Source organism: Paramisgurnus dabryanus, chromosome 5 (assembly GCF_030506205.2).
Source record: "Paramisgurnus dabryanus chromosome 5, PD_genome_1.1, whole genome shotgun sequence".
Lineage (NCBI taxonomy): Eukaryota > Metazoa > Chordata > Actinopteri > Cypriniformes > Cobitidae > Paramisgurnus > Paramisgurnus dabryanus.
This window is the reverse complement of record NC_133341.1, coordinates 20,977,855-20,995,013: the sequence shown is the minus strand read 5'-3', so window position 1 is coordinate 20,995,013 and position 17,159 is coordinate 20,977,855. Positions and strand designations below refer to the sequence as shown.

The window sequence follows — 17,159 nt, the reverse complement described above, 5'->3', positions numbered from 1 at the left end:
AATTTGCCAACCCGTTGATACTTACCTCAGAATGACTCGATTCAGGGAACGCTGCGCTTTATATACCTACGACGTCATAAACAAAACGTTCCATGGAAACCATGGAAACGCGTCTGTGTCACGTTAGCATCTGTGTCACGTGACTGTATTAAACACACTAAGGAAAATGTATTTTATGTGTCTAAATAAAACACAACATACAACGTTTTATTAAACAAAATCTGTTTTATTGTAAGAGGGGTTACAAAGAAAACACCTGTTGTACACCCATTTAATAAACAAACAAACAACAAAAATATTCAAATACCGAAACAAGACATAATTTACACAAGTATTGTATAGGGTCAGTGGTTTAGTCAATAGCAGGGTAAAAGGGGGTAAACACGAAGACTTATTCTGTATATTAATATTTTGCAAACAGGACTTTCACAAAAGGCTATGGGTCCCATAACCAACAGCCTGACATTTTTTCCTGTATTTGACATTTTTCTCTTTATGAGTCATCATAAACATTAAAGAAGCTCAGAATTGGTGAACACAAGATGACTAACATCCTAAATTTGATAGGTCCTGCCTTTGCTTTATTCAAAATTTTATAGGATACCAAGCAACAAATCAAGCTGAATCGCTGAATGCCAATATAGTTATAGGGTAATGGAACCACAAAGAAAGGTGCATATAAATGAACACTTACAGTAACAGCACTGTAGTGATACCAGTTTCAGATGTTAAAATGTGCCACTTGATGTGACAACTGATATGCAGAATGAACTGAGTTGAGAGAGAGAGAGAGAGAGAGAGAGAGAGAGAGAGAGAGAGAGAGAGAGAGAGAGAGAGAGAGAGAGAGAGAGAGAGAGAGAGAGAGAGAGAGAGAGAGAGAGAGAGAGAGAGAGAGAGAGAGAGAGAGAGAGAGAGAGAGAGAGAGAGAGAGAGGATGCTTAGCATTTGTCACAATCTAGAAAAAAACGAGAAATCCTCTGAGCCTCCTCACTAGATATTTTGATGCAGTCCATTTGTTATCTGCATATAAAATGTTAACTTTATCATAATGTGCCTTTCTCATTTAAAGTTTAGAGTTTAGTGAAGAGACTCCAAAAACAAACAATACCACACACAGACATTCTGCTCTCTCCAGATCTGAACATTGCTTTACTGTGATTGCATGTGAGATACAGAGAGACGATATCTTATTTTATTTTTGAACCGAAAAGCACCAGCCAAACTCAAAATCCTCCAACTGGCATTGTACTATACGGATGTTCCTGTAGCGTCTGTCTTTGGCGTGTGCTTATGACGTACAGGCACAGTGTGTAAAGCTGAACACTTCACTATGAGTCTGGAGTCACTGTCAGATTGATGTGGACGGAAGTGATACACACACAACTGTGTATGGTCTTTAGCTTTAAGAGGGATGAAGAAATTATTTGTTTCTGTCCTTCATTAACAGGAAAGCGTAGAGAGCAGGCTGGGCTCCTGGCAGTGGCTTTGGTAGATGAAGGGGATGAGGTGATGCAGGAGGGATGAATGGGCAGCTGGGGGAGGGTTGGTTGGTCGGTTGGTTGGAGTTTGAGCACAATGGTTTATGATCTCTTTCTCCTTCCTTCAAAGTTCCTGAAGTTGGAGGGCCTGATCTTCATTTCTGCAAACTCAATGGAGTGCTCATGACCCTTCCAATGGAACCAGTTTACACCCTGGAGATAAAACAATGTAGGAAAATCTAGTTATCTGTACTATACAGTGTATTTAGCATTAGACAGCTGAGAAAGTGCTTAAAATTTACCTTGCTGTGACTGTTGTCTCCATATCGGCCCATAATATTCACTCGATGACAGTTTTTATACCAGAAAGCCCCCTTATAAGATAGAGCGCAGTTGGTGACCGCTATATCTTTGTCATGATCATAGGTTGAGAATGGGCGGCCATGGTGATACGTCATCGAGTCACCTAAAAAAAAGGACAAAGAGTACATTTTTAAAAATATCTTGCACAAGAAAACATAATACTTAATATTATTTTGAATAACAGACTTTACCTGCAGTGCCACTGTATCCTCCAACATGGACTTTGTAGTGACTGCGCGGTTCTGAGACTGAAAATTTGTCATATTGCGCATATGCAGAGTCATCCTTATCTCTGAGGTCCACACGTAGTTCATATTGGCCAGTGGAGGTGATCTTATGGAGGTTAGAGAGACCTGCAGACACAGGCAATGAGATGTGTAGACTAACAGACTCTAAAGCTCGCATAACCATACAGTATATCATTTATTGGTAACAGACTAATGCCTAAGGAAATAGAGATGCCCAAAGACTTTATTAGTAATTTAATGCCGTTAGAAAAAAACTTACCCAGCCAGAATTCATCATTCAGGTCACCGAAGCCTGCAGTGTAGTTCCTCCAGTTACGGAAAAACTCGACTTTACCACTCTGTCGTCTAACAAATACCTGCGTAAAACCACCACAATATTACTGATGTGAATCTGGCATTTCAAGCACCATCAGTTAAGCTACATGAATGCTATAGTGTACAAGTGAAAAGGGTAGTTCACCCTAAAATAAAAATTATCCCATATTTTACTTACTTTCGAGCCATTCTAGATATATATGACTTTCTTCTTTCAGCCAAACACAGTTGGAGATATATTAAATATTATCTAGTCTCTTTTTAGCTTTATAATGGCATTTTAAATAAATAAATAACCTAAAAATACATAAATACATGCGCTTTTAAAATGGGGCACTATCCAATGCCATTATAAAGCTTAAAAGAAGCCAGGATATTGGCTGGAACTTAGGAAAGAAAAAAGTCATAAACCTCATTCACGTCTGTGTGAATGCACTCACAGATTCCGGAAAATCATTGGCAGTGTGAATAACCCAAAAATAAAACGATTCCGGACAAATCCCAGATGCATTTTCCGTAATGTCTGTACGCTAGGGCTACATCCACCTAGGCAGGCTTCATTTCTGGGTAAACTAAGTGATGTGACTTTACTAAATATCCCTTCTAGTTCTCAACATGATATAATATTAACCCATTAAGCATATAATTGTTTAATTTAAGAGAGGTTTACTCACGATCCATCCGCCTCCATCAGTTGTCATATCACAGTAGACCTGCAGGGGCTGACTCTCATCTCCACGCAGGTATATTGTGTACAAGCCTGAGGTTGTTTCTCCATTTAACAGAGTCTGTGTGCAGTCTTTGGGGTGCTTGTACAGGACTCCGACTTTGAAAAAGACAGAATAAAACGTCTGATCTATGGCTCATTCATTTTCATGTAATGTATTTATGATTTTTGCACCTTCTTTTATTAACAAAACAATATGCGGTAATTGGCTTACTGGTGCTGAAGACTGTAAAGATGGTTCTGCTTCTCTTTGGCCCAGCAATGGCCTGAAGTTTCACTGTGTACTCTGTGGACGCAGTAAGCTGGGACATGCTGTAAAATGTCGCTGTGGGGCTAAGAACAACCTCCTGATCCAAAAAAAGAGAAACAGGATCACACAACTTTTAGTACAGGCAGTGAAGTGCAAAATACAATCAATTCACAACATTGTGAAGAAATGAAAAACAACACTGGACTGTGTAATGACAACACCGCCACTCACCCTGACAACGCCATCAGCAGACTCAAAGCTGAGGATATACCCACTGATGTCGGCTCTTGGTGGCTGCCATGTTAACATTGCACTCTCAGTTTGAATATTACTGGCAGCCAGGTTCTGGGGAGCATCAACATCTGTGGCAGATGGTATTCAATAATTAAACTGGCATTCATTATAGTAAAAGATATTTATAGTTAAAGATAATGAACAGGCTCTGTATGAACTACTGAAATGCCACTTCAATGCAGAAGAGGCACTTAGAAGATTTCGTTTCAATTCTTTTACAAAGAATTCTTAAATGTGCCATAAATAAAATAAAAAACTGTATTTTTTCTAGGCATCGATGAATAATCAGAGCTCTGTACATAGTAATGACATATCGTGAGCCTTAAACGCGCTTGTTTCCTCATTCTTATGTAAACTTTGTGCATGCTGCTGGCCAATCTCAACTTAACACCGACTGTGATGTAACAGTTGAGATGTAAACCCCAACATTATCTCTTGATGTAGACCACGTCTGTATCAGAACAGATGGCAGATTTTTTGATAACCTTACCTGTGATGAACTCTGTAGTGGTTGCAGCGCTCTTGGCTTCCTCTCTGACTGCGTAAACCTTTACGGTGTATTTGGTGGCAGGCGTAAGATTGTTCATCTCAAACTCCACAGTGTTCCCTGATACCCTTTCCATAACTGGAGCCACTGACAGAAAAAAAACACAAATCACAGCTACCGTTTACTTAAACTTTTAAAGAAATGCTTGAAGTTCCCTAAAGAATAAATATAAACAAGTTGAATTACCCGTGTCTGCGCTGTAAGTGATGACATATCCGTCCACAGTAGCGATGGAAGGCTGCCACAACAGCAGAGCTTCTGTGTCTGTGATGTTAACTGCTGTGAGGCCTCGTGGTTTATCCAGGGCTGGAAGCCAACAGATTCACACAGAGAGATGAAAGAGGCAAGAATTATTACTTTCACTTGGACTCCATAACTAGAATTCTGCAAGTTAGGAAAGCAAAACACTTACAGCTAGCCTACCAAATACACTGTAGACAAACCAGTCTACTTTATATATGATTTTGTTGTTCGTATACATTGTGATTCGTAAATGTGCTCCAACACACTGAATTGTGGTGCTGATGTAGTTAGGAGATTAGTTCGAATCTGGCTTTACTTTTTATGCATTTAGCTTTAATCCAGTGCTTTACAAGGTACATTTATACATTTTATCTGTATTTACAGTTCCTGGGAATCAAACCCATGATGTTTTGCGATGCTAATGCAATGCTCAATAAAATGTGAACAACAGGAATACTCATTCAAATATTTTCATAATCTGAATAAATGTTTTATTTTATTTTATTTACTTTAGATAGATTCAGGTGAGTACCTGTTGTGACCCTATCTGATCCTGGCTCGCTCTCCTCCAGGCCCTTCACAGCAATGACAGTCACCTGGTAGGTGACACCAGGGGTCAGATTTAGCAACACGGTCTGAAACTCTCCTCCATCTGTTCTCAGTGTCATGGGGCTGCCTGCAGGGGGAGACAGATCAAATAATACAGACATTAAAAGATCAATAGAAGTAACTACTTTAGTCACAAGAGGGCAGCATTGGGTAACTTTTGCGGCTTATTGATACTACAATAAATGCTGTGGTGATGAATAAAAGTCTCCTTTGATTGATGACATCCTCCGATTTCACATAACCAGATGGGTCTGATCTAAAAACCTGAACAGATCTCTGGGATGCTAAAAGTGCACCATGGGATTTTATTTGTATTCGACCGATTTACGGTGAGACTGCAGTCTAAGACAATTTCCTCCTAGACAGTACGCAATATATTGCATAAGATATGATTTATAACAAACCATAAAGTAAAGAGGTACAAATAACAGTGTAATTTGCCAACAAGCACCACATGAGAACATTTCTGTACTGAAACCATGAATTTGTTACTTACCACCCTGAATGGGTACGTAAGTGACCCGGAAGTTGTCTACTCGGCTTCGAGGCGCAGTCCAGTGAACAGTAGCCGATGTATCGGTCACGTCAGAAAAGCGTATCCCCTTGGGTGTACCCAGACCTTACAAAAAGGAAACACAACAGTTACTAAGTGGGTGTTCATGCATTTGACAGACGTCTAAACTAAAAAGAAGATTTTTCCCCAGACACAACAAGTACGATTGCAAAAGAAAAAATCAGCCCGTATTAGGACAGTGAAAACAGTGGTTTACAGATAAGTAAATTGTGTGATAAATACAGCGGGGGTTTTTTTTACACGTGAAACATGAACACGTGTTATATTGACCACTGTAAACACAATCAAAGCTTCAAAAACACAAGAAGAATGGGATCTTTAAAGCTATTTCTCAACGCTGGACCTCGTAATCTTGTGTGACAGATGCATGAAGGCTAACTTGCCCCTAGTATAAAGACCCAATACTGTGACATCAGGCTCAAGTGGTGGCCTGCTGAAAATTACCAGAGACTGGCACGCAATGAGGACAAATACACAAAACAGTGGGCCATGTTTTGTAAATCACTCAGAGAAAGAAAAAATTAAGATTGGTACACCAATGAGGAAAGACAAGATGCAACCACTGTTGTTTATATGAATGTTTATAACTCTGTAAACATAATAAACATGCATATATCGTGTGATGCGATTCTCTATAAAGCATTAGCAGTGCTTAAATGGGATAGGTTAAGTTTAAGGAATGGTGATTTGGCTCGAGAAAGAGGTTAAGCTGTGATCCATTCTGCTACATATGTGTATGGTTTCATCAAAACCAAAAATAAAAAAGTATACCATAACAACCATAACAACGCGCTTGCGTCTATAGGAGATCTTTCACCAGCTTTTCTTAAAAATCCAAATACCTGTTCGAGCTACTGCTATAACGGGCTGGAATTTCCTTCCCAAAATGGTCCCCAAGAGCTCGATTTCATACACCGTATCTTCATTAAGACCTGAAACCACTTCTGTCCTTTTGTCTCCGGACACACTGATGTGGCGAAGTTGGCCTAATCCATTCGAATCAACCACTTTGATAGAGAATGCATGAAAGACGTCTTCTGGAGCTGCCCAGGTCAGTTTAAAACTGTGTGGGGTGATGTCCGAGACCAACAGATGCTCCACTTCAGGTTCAGCCACTGGTTGATAAAACAAACATTTTTGTAAATTTGATGAAATGTGCTTGGAAGAGATTAAATGACAGTAATTGCAAATCTGGGTGCCTTCTTTGTGGCGTTTTGTTATGATCAGACAATGCTGACTTAAAGACAATTCAGAAAAATGTTATTTGTTCATGGAAATACAATTTTAGAATCAATTGTTCAGCCATCAATCAATTATTCTAGTGTCTATGGCATGCGATGTTGAAATCATTGAGGCAGGAAATTCAATTTACATATTTGTATTAGAAGATGGAATGGAGTCTGTTGGTTAGTGGAAAAAATATTGACACTGATGCGTTTTCTCTATTTTCCACCATTATATTAGGTTTCAACCACATAATTGTATCTTCATATTATGCCAGTTTTACAGAGGTCAGGACAAAGCTTTTCCAGAGCAATGACATATACATAATAACCATATTGATCGAAGGGCTCATCCTGGAAACACATTTCTGTCTTCTTTTTAGCCGAACATGCATGAATGCCACTGACAATGAATAACGCAAGGACTTCTGAGAAAAACATCTCCAGCAATGCAGTTGTTATATTTAAAACTGAAAACCTAGAGCCTTGAAGATTTAAGGATGACACACCAAATGTTTTAGATTTTTAACAATAGACATGGTTGTGCCAGCCTGTGGTCCAGTTTTAATGTGCTTTGAAATTGAATCTCACTGGTGTAGTTTGATGTTTTCACACTTTCTTTGTTTTAGTCATAGATTCATTGCACCATAAAGCAGTTTTGTCAAGGTTAACACATTCAAAGTATGAGGATAAATAAACTTTGATGCAGTTCATTTTCATTCTGTTCTAAAAGTAAGCAATGTTGTATAAGCAATTCTTGAATTATTGCCTCCATATAATAAATTGCTTTATTGTTTCTTAATTTTTGTAAGTCACTTAAATGTCTGCTTAATTCCTAAATTTAAATGTAAGCAATAAGGTATGAGCTATATTGTAGATCGAATCACGGCTGAAGGGCGTTATCTGGCACAACAGCCCTCACCCGTGAGTTTTTCAGGATTCAGCACTAGCCTCGAGTACCTTTATTGCTTTTTATGAAACACAGGGCAAATATTAAAGCAAAAAGTATGTATAAACCCAACTTTCATAAAGTAAAATCAATAACACTTTACTTGAAGGGGTGTTAGATTCGCTTCATTAGGCATGAATACTCTGTCAAATAGTTTCATAACAGTGTCATGAATATTTTTCTTGACCTCAACTACAGTGGTACAAATATAATTTGTCTTAATAATGTTATTATGGGGTTAATACTCTGTCAAATAGTTTTATAACAGCATCATGAATATTCTTCATAATGTTTTTGAAGTTTCCTCTAGGTGTTATAGAAATAAAATCAATCATCCAATAATAGTATAATAATAATAAAAATTGATAAAGTTATATTTTTTGCATTTGGAGACTGATTCACCTTAAATTAAATTAAAACAGTTGAATAATGGGTTAAGCCATGCAGCGTTGGGTCCATATAGCTGAAAAACAGAGCAAAAAAAATAATCGCCCTGAAATATAATTACATTACATTAATTAATTAAATGTTTTGTTCTTTTTACTTCTATGTCAGAAAAATTCAGAACCCTCTGTGTGAGTTCTGTTAGTTGTCAGTTTTTTAATATATTTTTTATGTGCATATAAATAAAGCAGTGCTGGGAAAAGATTAATTGTGATTAATGGCATACAAAATAAAAGTTTATTTCTGCATAATATATGTGTGTGTGCTGTGTGTAATTATTATGTATATTTTATTATGTATATTTAACACTCACATATACATTTCAGAAAATTTATATATATATTATTTATATACAATTTAGAATATATAAAAATAGAAATAATTATATATACACATGTAAATGTTTCTTAAATACATACATGAATGTGTGTGTATTTATATATACAAAATAATTACACACAGCACACACTTGTATATTATGCTAAAAATTACTTTTATTTTGTATGTGATTAATCGTGATTATTCTTTTCCCAGCACTTAAATAAAGTAGAGTATAGTCTTTTGACGTGTCTGTTGCATTTTGTTAAGGCATTTAAAATTATTTGACATAGTATTAGCACTTATTGACATTTTAATGACAAGTTCAATTACTGTAGTTGAGGTCAAGAAAAATATTCATGATGCTGTTTTAAAACTATTTGACAGAATATAAAAAAATGTAAATAATATTTGAATGCAATGTTAACCTATAAAGCTAGGTTGTTTCTTAAGTTTGATAATTATTCTGATGTTTTATGTTGATGACACATGTCATGTCATGATTATGAAGGTGTCATGTCAGTCTTATGTTAAGTAAAGTGTTATCGTTACTTCACTAAACGCCGTCCTTTCGCTGAAAGAAATAGTCCCTTACTGACTGTGAACCACAACAGAATGTTTCACATGCGCAATGATACATACAATCATTGGGTGCAGGGTCATAGCTGTGATTTATTGTAATGACCAGTCAGGATCAAGGTCTGAAACTAACCAATTTACAAACTGGTATTTAATAAAAAAAAAAACTTTTTTCTAAATCGTTGCACATATTTTCTTTCCTTAATTGATAAACTAAATACACCATTTTTTTAAATCAATAAATTGATTATTAAAGTTATGATATATTCTTATTATCATAGGAATCTGATTTATTATATTAATTTATCAACAACAATCTGACTACTTTCTCCACTGCCTTAAAAGTGCATGATACAAACTTCTTCAGAGGATATTACCAATTCAGCCTGTTTAATCTGTCTGCATGCCTAATGTTTAGTTTTTAATACACTATTAAGAAGAACAATATGATTGTGGAGAGGAGGCCATTAGACCAGTAGACTGGTAATGGATGCTGAAACAGCTAAAAAGTCTCTGCGAAAAGCACGTAGGCTAAACTGAAGCGCTGACGTAATGCTACTTGTGTACAGTAATTCAGTACAACGATTATGATAAACAATAACATCCATGACTTTAAAAGTATAAAGTATTGTAGTAAAGTAATTATGAGTATTGATCTAACCAAAAGAGCCTTGCGGTCCTAAAACAAACTTTTAAAAGTAGGCTACCTCCGACCAGACTTCTTTCTAAAAAGCTCTAGATGTTGTGAAACAAAAAAGGCATTTGTTGGATCAGGAAAAGTGTTGGAAATGAAAACCAGAGAGGACAAATCCCATGGAGCTGTCCCTCTTCATTAGCACTGTTCACTTGTTTAAGAGTGTCAGTGAGGGTTTGAGGCACTTTAAGAGTACAAACATGTGCTCTCCAAAGATCACTTTCATCTGACTGCTTTCTAAGTCTCTCTGGTTTGACAAAGAGGCATCTGTTTGTGAAGGTGGAAAAAGTCGCCAGCTAATCTACACAACCAGAGTCTGGAGGCAGTTACTCTATTCTACAGCAGGCAACTAAAGCTTAATGGGATATCTGTGCTGGCACAGCAAAATGTAACAACCCGGATAAGCAGACTCGCTAAAACGCATGGAATGTTCTGCAAATATTTTCCTTTGTTAAATTTGGGATTGTTTCTTATTTGCAAAACACATACATGGTCAAGAGTTCACTATAAATCACGTGACACACAGAGGTTAACAGAAGTCTGATAAGCTCTCCTACCCCTATGCCTATTTGCATGCAGACTCAGGAAACCGCTACAACTGTGGCCCCTGCAGCCGCTGACTGATAAACGCCAAGAAAATGTGTGAAAGCGAGGAATAAGAATGAGAAGTAGCGCAGGGTCAGAAAACTGGGCGTGCATACTGAGAGATTCTTCACAAGTGGCGACAAAAACTCTTCAGGATCACTTCCATGGCAGAACGCCCCGGCTCAGCCAGCCTCTCTATTTGCTGATGCTCTGTGGAGGGGCCAACTGTAGTATGTGTCTAATAAATGTAGCAATACATATTGTACGCTTGTAGTCTAAAAACAACATCTAAATAGGACAATAATCTAATTGGATGGGTTTCCATCCAAATGTGAATCAAATCTTTTCAAAATTCGCAAAAAAAAGAAAAACCAATGGAAATTAGGTGCGTTTCCATCAAGTCGTTTGAGCGAGTTACGGTGATATTGGTAATCTAGTAACCAACAGTAAACAAAACAAGGAATGCTTGGAAAATGGAGACAGGACTGCATGTAGTCACAATGGGGCAATATATAAATTTACAAGTAGTGCAGCTTGTAATTGCAAATTGAATGTTGTGCACAAAAAAAAGGAATGCAGCATTTTTGATGAAGGCACTAGCAGCAAGGGCATTGCGACAACGTCGGGACCCGTATATGGTAAAGACAACGATAGTAGAAAAAGCTAGACGGTCAGTTCCTTGGGTTTAATGTTCACTACATCAGAATCTATTCGGCAAATGCATTTCCATCTCCCATTATTCACATTATCTATTTTTCGCATAAGTCAAAAACCATCTTAAGCGAACGTAAAAACTATTTTGCGAATTAAAGTGTTTCCATCCCTTCTTTTTGATGCCATACTTAAATGCACATAAAATCATGGTGATGGAAACATGGCAACTCTATGGTGCACCTGCAGGCTTTGCTAGTGATTATACAGATGTGCATTTGTAGGGAATCATTATAAAGCCATGCAGGTGTGTTCGAACCATATAATTAAGCAGGTGAAGGCATGTCAACTTTTCACTAAATATATCACTGGCTGGGTTTCCATCCAAATGTGAAAACAAATGCAAATTAGGTGCGTTGTTTGAGCGAATGACGGTGATATTGGTAATCTAGTAACCGACAGTAAACAAAACAAAGCACGCTTGGAAAATGGAGACAGGACTGCATGTAGTCACAATGGGGCAAGTTATTAATTGCCAAACTGAATGCTGTGCAGAGAAGAATAAATGCAGCATTTTTGATGAAGGCATTAGCAGCAAATACATTAAGACAACGTCGAACCTCATATATGGTAAAGACAACGACAGGGGAAACAGCTAGACGGTCAGTCACGTGGGTTTAATGTTCGCTACGTCAGAATTTATTCGCCAAATTCATTCTCATCTTCCATTATTCGCATTATCTCTTTTTTGCATAAATCAAAAACCACCTCAAGTGACCGTAATTTTTTTTTGCGATATAAGGGATTTTTGTTCTAAATTTGACCTTTCCATCACTTGTTTTTGATCGATACTTCAAAATGCGCATAAAATCATGGTGATGGAAACATGGCAACTGTATGGTGCACTGCAGGCTTTGCTGGTGATTATACAGATGTGCATTTGTAGGGAATCAAGCCATGCAGGTGTGTTTGAACCCTATAATTAAGCATGTGAAGGCATGTCAACCTTTTGCTAAATATATCACTGTCGACCTGAAATGAAAGCCTTGTTTGTTTGTAGAGCTATTCACATTAAAAGGGGACATATCATGAGAATCTGACTTTTTCCATGTTTAAGTGCTATAATTGAGTGCCCATGGCTTCTATCAACCGAAAATGTGTAAAAGATCAACCCAGTAAGTTAGTTTTGGTAAACCATTCTCTGTAAGAATGTGAATAAATAGGTCATTGAAATTTGGCTCCCCTCGTGATGTCAGAAGGGGATAATACCGCCGTTTAATCTGCACAATCTAACCACAGCACTGCCATTTGGTGCAGATATCAGCTCATTTGTATTTTAAAGGACACACCAAAAATGGCAAATTTTTTGCTCAAACCTACAAAGTGGCAATTTTAACATGCTAAAATAAATGATCTATATGGTATTTTGAGCTAGAATTTCACATACATACTCTGGGGACACCAAAGATTTATTTGACATCTCTAAAAAGTCTTGTAAAATGTCAGACATACGCCATTGGCTGTGGCTGGATTCAATCGACATTATTTTGATGATAACATCTATATTATAGTGGAAAATATGAGAATACGTGAAAAGTACAGTTTCAGCAATGGATGATAGCAGATGAAGAGATGAATAATCCATGAAGGCAACAAATGAAGAGTAAACAAACTGAAAGGAAAAAATGGTGTTAGTGATAATGAAGAACTGTTCATTAAGATGTTAGTTTTTGCTGCTTGAGATATGCAGCAAGAGTGACAAAGAAGAGAAGATGCCAGAAGATGACCCGGTTTGTCCAAGACTTGGCAAGCAATGATACCTGTGACGGCTTCAGCAAAGACAGGATCTACTAAATCTCCCTTGTATATCCCATACAGAGTGATCCTGTAGAAAGTACTAGGTGAGAGGTCAGTAACGGTCAGGCTGAACTCCTGGCCGGACAGGGTGTGGTTCTGGCCATCTGACAGGCCATCCGGGTCAGAAACTTCAACCAGAAAGCTATCAAACTCTTTTCCTTCCACCTCCCATGACACACTGAAGCTGTCCCAAGACACTTCAGTGACGGTGATGTTTCCCACCTGAGGCTTTTCCTCATCTAGATAACAAACAGATTAGAAGTTAATTAAAGAGGCAGGAACTGAAACATTGATCATCATGGGGAATGCGATCGAAGAGTTGACCGTTTCCTTGAGTCTTTCTGTCTTCAAGATGACAATAACATAAAGACACCATCTGAAGTGAAAAAGACAATTTTATCACAATGCAACTCTACACCAGTTTGCAGTTCGCATGAAAAAATAAAAAGAAAAGAACATCATGTTGTGAGCAGCAATAAACCTTTTAATTTGTTACTCCTAACAAATTAATCTCCATCTGTTCTAAACAAAAGAGGAACATCTGCCCTCGCTGTGAAACAGCCCTGAAAGTTGTAGTGACAAACAAACAAATTTGCAATGGGTTCCTAAGCAACTCATTAACAGCCAAGCACCTAACGCCAGTTTGCTGAAACAGCTTTGGTATTAATGGCCCAGAGAAGGCCATTAATTCTTGAAGGTTTCGCCTAGCCTGCCTGAGCAGCGGTACGCGAAACACTTCAAACATAGGAGGCAGCCATGCAATGCAGTGCAACCTATAATTGAACGTTATTGTGCATTGTCAGCATTCACAGGCAAAGAGGGGGCAGACAGCTAGGAGATGCACGGTGGGCAACCATTATCCTCTCTATGCACATTCAAGTGGGCAGAAACATGGCGTGCAAATAGGGTGAGAGACAATTGAAATGAAGTGAATGACCTTCCCAGGCATTAAGGGCCAGTTGTTGCTTTTGAAATCTGGAGAAACAATGCAAAGCTGTCAAACAGCAAAACAACTCATTGATCATCCCACATCATTCATTGGAGCTGAGATTTGGGCGAATTGATTTATTTTGTTCACTGGTTAAATAAAATGTATTTTGAGTTAAGACGTGGAAATTCCCGAGGAGTGGCCTTCACCGCATGCAGATGGAAATGGGAGGAGGTAGAATTGAAATAATGCCTTTGTCACCGTGAGATCCTTAAGCCACAAACACCTCAAGGGCGTTTGGATAAAGCTTTTGTTGAATGTGTGCACTGCCTTTTTGGCTGTACAAATAGACCACTGTATAAGCTTTTACACATGCATGTTCTTTAAACCGTAACACAATACAATGTTTGATGTTGTGTATCTATATACTGTATGAAAGGATATGATTCTTATGTTGTTGGTGCGTGCCCATTGGAAAATTGTATTGCTCTTTTATAGCACAGGAAATGTAATGGAGCTTTTCAGTTTGAAGTGTAAACTGTGCCTTAGATGTTGTATAGGTTCAATAAAGTATTACAAATAAAAATGGATTGAAATGAAAAGTAAGAATTAAGCTATACAATTCAAAAAGATGCCATAGGTCAGATCATTTGGTCTTGACAGAATTTGATGAGAAATTATACTGAAGTCTGTGAATTTAGTTGATAAATTAAACAGTTTATTTTATGTCAGATGCACGTGTGAGATTACCAACATCTGACACTTACACAAAACTTTCAATTTGCTTCTATTTAAAGGAAAACACCAGTTTTTCAATATTTTACTATGTTCTTACCTCAAATTAGATGAATTAATACATAGATTTTTTTTTCAATGTGTACACTTTTAACCTTTGTACAGCGCTTCTTGAATGTGTTAGCATTTAACTCTTTCACCGCCATTGACGAGATATATTTAGTCAATTAAGAGAAAACGCTTCCCCGCCAATGACGAGATTTTCCGTCTTTCCACAATACCCCTATTATCCACCAGGTGGCGCCCTTCCGCAACTTTTTTAACCCGGTATGCCCTATGGCAAGCGGCTGCATGTACGTGTCTGTTTTAAAGATCGCTCTGAATGGGATCTCTAAAGTCCGTCACAAAAATGGAATTATCTCTGCTTTTTGCTCAAAATGTGGTGTTTTTGCAGAAACCTACCCATATTCAAAAGCTGATTACAAAAGAACCACTGAAGGTAAGATGAAACTTTTTTTTGTTTGAAAGCAGAGAGTCTGTTCTTTCATTTGGTATATTGTATGTTTATATATTTAAAGAAGAACATTTTCTGGAAGGCATTAAACTTTTGTGAAAATCATGAAAAACGCTGGCGCTGGCTGGCAACTTTTTTTTTTAAACGCTGGCGGTGAAAGAGTTAACCTAGCCCCATTCATTCCTATGGCTCCAAACAAAAGTTTTATTTTGTGCCACCATACTTTCTTGTGTAACTACTCATGGAAGTGTTTGGTGGCTTCTAAATTCATCCCTGTTTGGAGCCATAGGAATGAATGGGGCTAGGCTAAATGCTAACACATTCACAAGGTGCTGTACAAAGATTAAAAGTGCACACATTGCAAAAAGATAGGTATGTATTAATTTGTCTAAGTTGAGGTAAGAACATAGTAAAATATTGAAAAACAGTAGTGTTTTCCTTTAATCTCATGGTTGCCTATAGGAGAAACAATGGAGATGTTAAAGAGATTACTTGAATATGTAAATGTTTTCACTCCACTAAGGGGCCAGTCACACCAATAGCGTTTATGGCAGTTGCAGGCGCCTTTTTTGAATGATATTCTATGGGCAGGGCGCGTTTGCGCGCTGTTTATGCGCGCCGAGCGCCTTGCGGTTTTTTGCCGCCTGCCGCGCACGCGTTTTTGAAGGAGCGCTGAGAGCGGAGAAGCGCCCGACGTCATTCGTGTCTTTCCATTGTCCAATCGAATGAGGGGAGAGGCGGGCCTTACGTTGTGGGGAGGGAAGTTTACAGTTGCTTTGAAGAACCGGACTCCACTCGCTCACTCTCTCCTGCGTGTTTGTGCACCTCTCATCCTCAAACAAGGTCAGAGCAAGCGTCATCTTTTTAAAGTTTCTGCTGATATGACCGTTAACAGCAAAAGAGCGCTCACGCTTCAATATTTGATTGACAAGACAGCTGACTCGGTGGTTGCTTAGCAATATGAAAAGCCGCGTCGCACTGCTCTTTTTTTTTTAAAGGCAGTGCGTCGCGCCTTGCGTTTGCAAGCGTTTAAAGCGCTTTTGGTGTGACTGAAGCCTTAGACCTGGTTGTGTCCTCATCTGTTTCTGTTTAAGGGAAGATCTTTACATCACTGCATCAAGAGATAAAATTTCTGTAAATCAGTCCAGAGATGCATTCAGTAATGTTAAAAAAGAGGGAAAACTCAGACCCAGTGGTCTCCCACCCCCCTCTTCCCAGTTCCATTATGGGTCTGAGAAAAGTATTTGCCCATGTTTGTGCCCTATGTTTAAGGCCGATAATGGCTGCTGAAACAAACGCATTGGGATTATAGTGCTGGTGATTTCAGAGACAACATTTTAACAGGAGGCTCAGCATGTGTCCTATTTATCAGTCTGCCCCACAGTTCATTGTGGTCAAATCACGAAAATCTAAAGGGGAGTGGGCTTACTCTGACATTATCACATGAATAAGCTTTCAGTGTGTGTGCGTGTGATCTTGAGAAACAATATAGCTGTCGTCTTGGAGACTAAAACAACATATATTTTGTGGGTTCTTGGTACTTAATGAATACTCTGTTATGTAAGCAAAACATTTTGGTAATAAAATGCTGGATATTTATAGCAGGAAGTAGCATCCTGACCACAGACTTTAAAAATATCCTTTATCGTCAGCTGTTGGCTTTCGCTTGTTTCTTTTAAGGAGTAAAATAAACCCACATACTGTAAATTAAAAATGAATTAAAATGAATTAAAGTTGAAGACAGAAAATTGGCAATTCCAAAATGTCCAAATGTTTCCAGTGCGTGATGGCACACTGACAACATGAACATTGTTGGATTTTTAAAGATGTTTTCTCTGAAGAAAGAGCCAGAGAAATGCTTAAATCAGATTTAAAGGACAATAACCACAGTATCAGCAAATGCCAAAAGAAATATTGACAGTCATGGAGGAGGAAAAATTGAACATAATAGATTCCTCAGTTTCTCTCGAATCCTCAGTGGCCTGCTAAATAAATCATTGAGCAAGATTTAAAAATATTGTTTTTGAGGTTTAT

The 17,159-nt window shown here is 38.0% G+C and overlaps 1 protein-coding gene across 2 annotated transcripts in view; it reads right to left on the bottom strand.

Moving 5' to 3' along the window:
- Positions 1–205: 205 nt before the first annotated feature.
- The window catches only part of tncb (tenascin Cb), a 67,734-nt gene continuing 50,780 nt past the window's right edge, over positions 206–17,159 (bottom strand). For both annotated transcript variants that reach the window (XM_065250265.1, XM_065250264.2), the window contains exons 11-23: positions 12,912–13,187; positions 6,491–6,763; positions 5,571–5,693; positions 4,998–5,141; positions 4,409–4,528; positions 4,166–4,309; positions 3,613–3,743; positions 3,346–3,478; positions 3,079–3,230; positions 2,349–2,445; positions 2,033–2,194; positions 1,781–1,944; positions 206–1,691 (exon numbers count right to left, since the gene is read on the bottom strand). In XM_065250265.1, the coding sequence (XP_065106337.1) occupies positions 1,581–1,691; positions 1,781–1,944; positions 2,033–2,194; positions 2,349–2,445; positions 3,079–3,230; positions 3,346–3,478; positions 3,613–3,743; positions 4,166–4,309; positions 4,409–4,528; positions 4,998–5,141; positions 5,571–5,693; positions 6,491–6,763; positions 12,912–13,187 (2,030 nt within the window). In that variant the 3' untranslated portion in view covers positions 206–1,580. The remainder of the gene's footprint in view (positions 1,692–1,780; positions 1,945–2,032; positions 2,195–2,348; positions 2,446–3,078; positions 3,231–3,345; positions 3,479–3,612; positions 3,744–4,165; positions 4,310–4,408; positions 4,529–4,997; positions 5,142–5,570; positions 5,694–6,490; positions 6,764–12,911; positions 13,188–17,159) is intronic.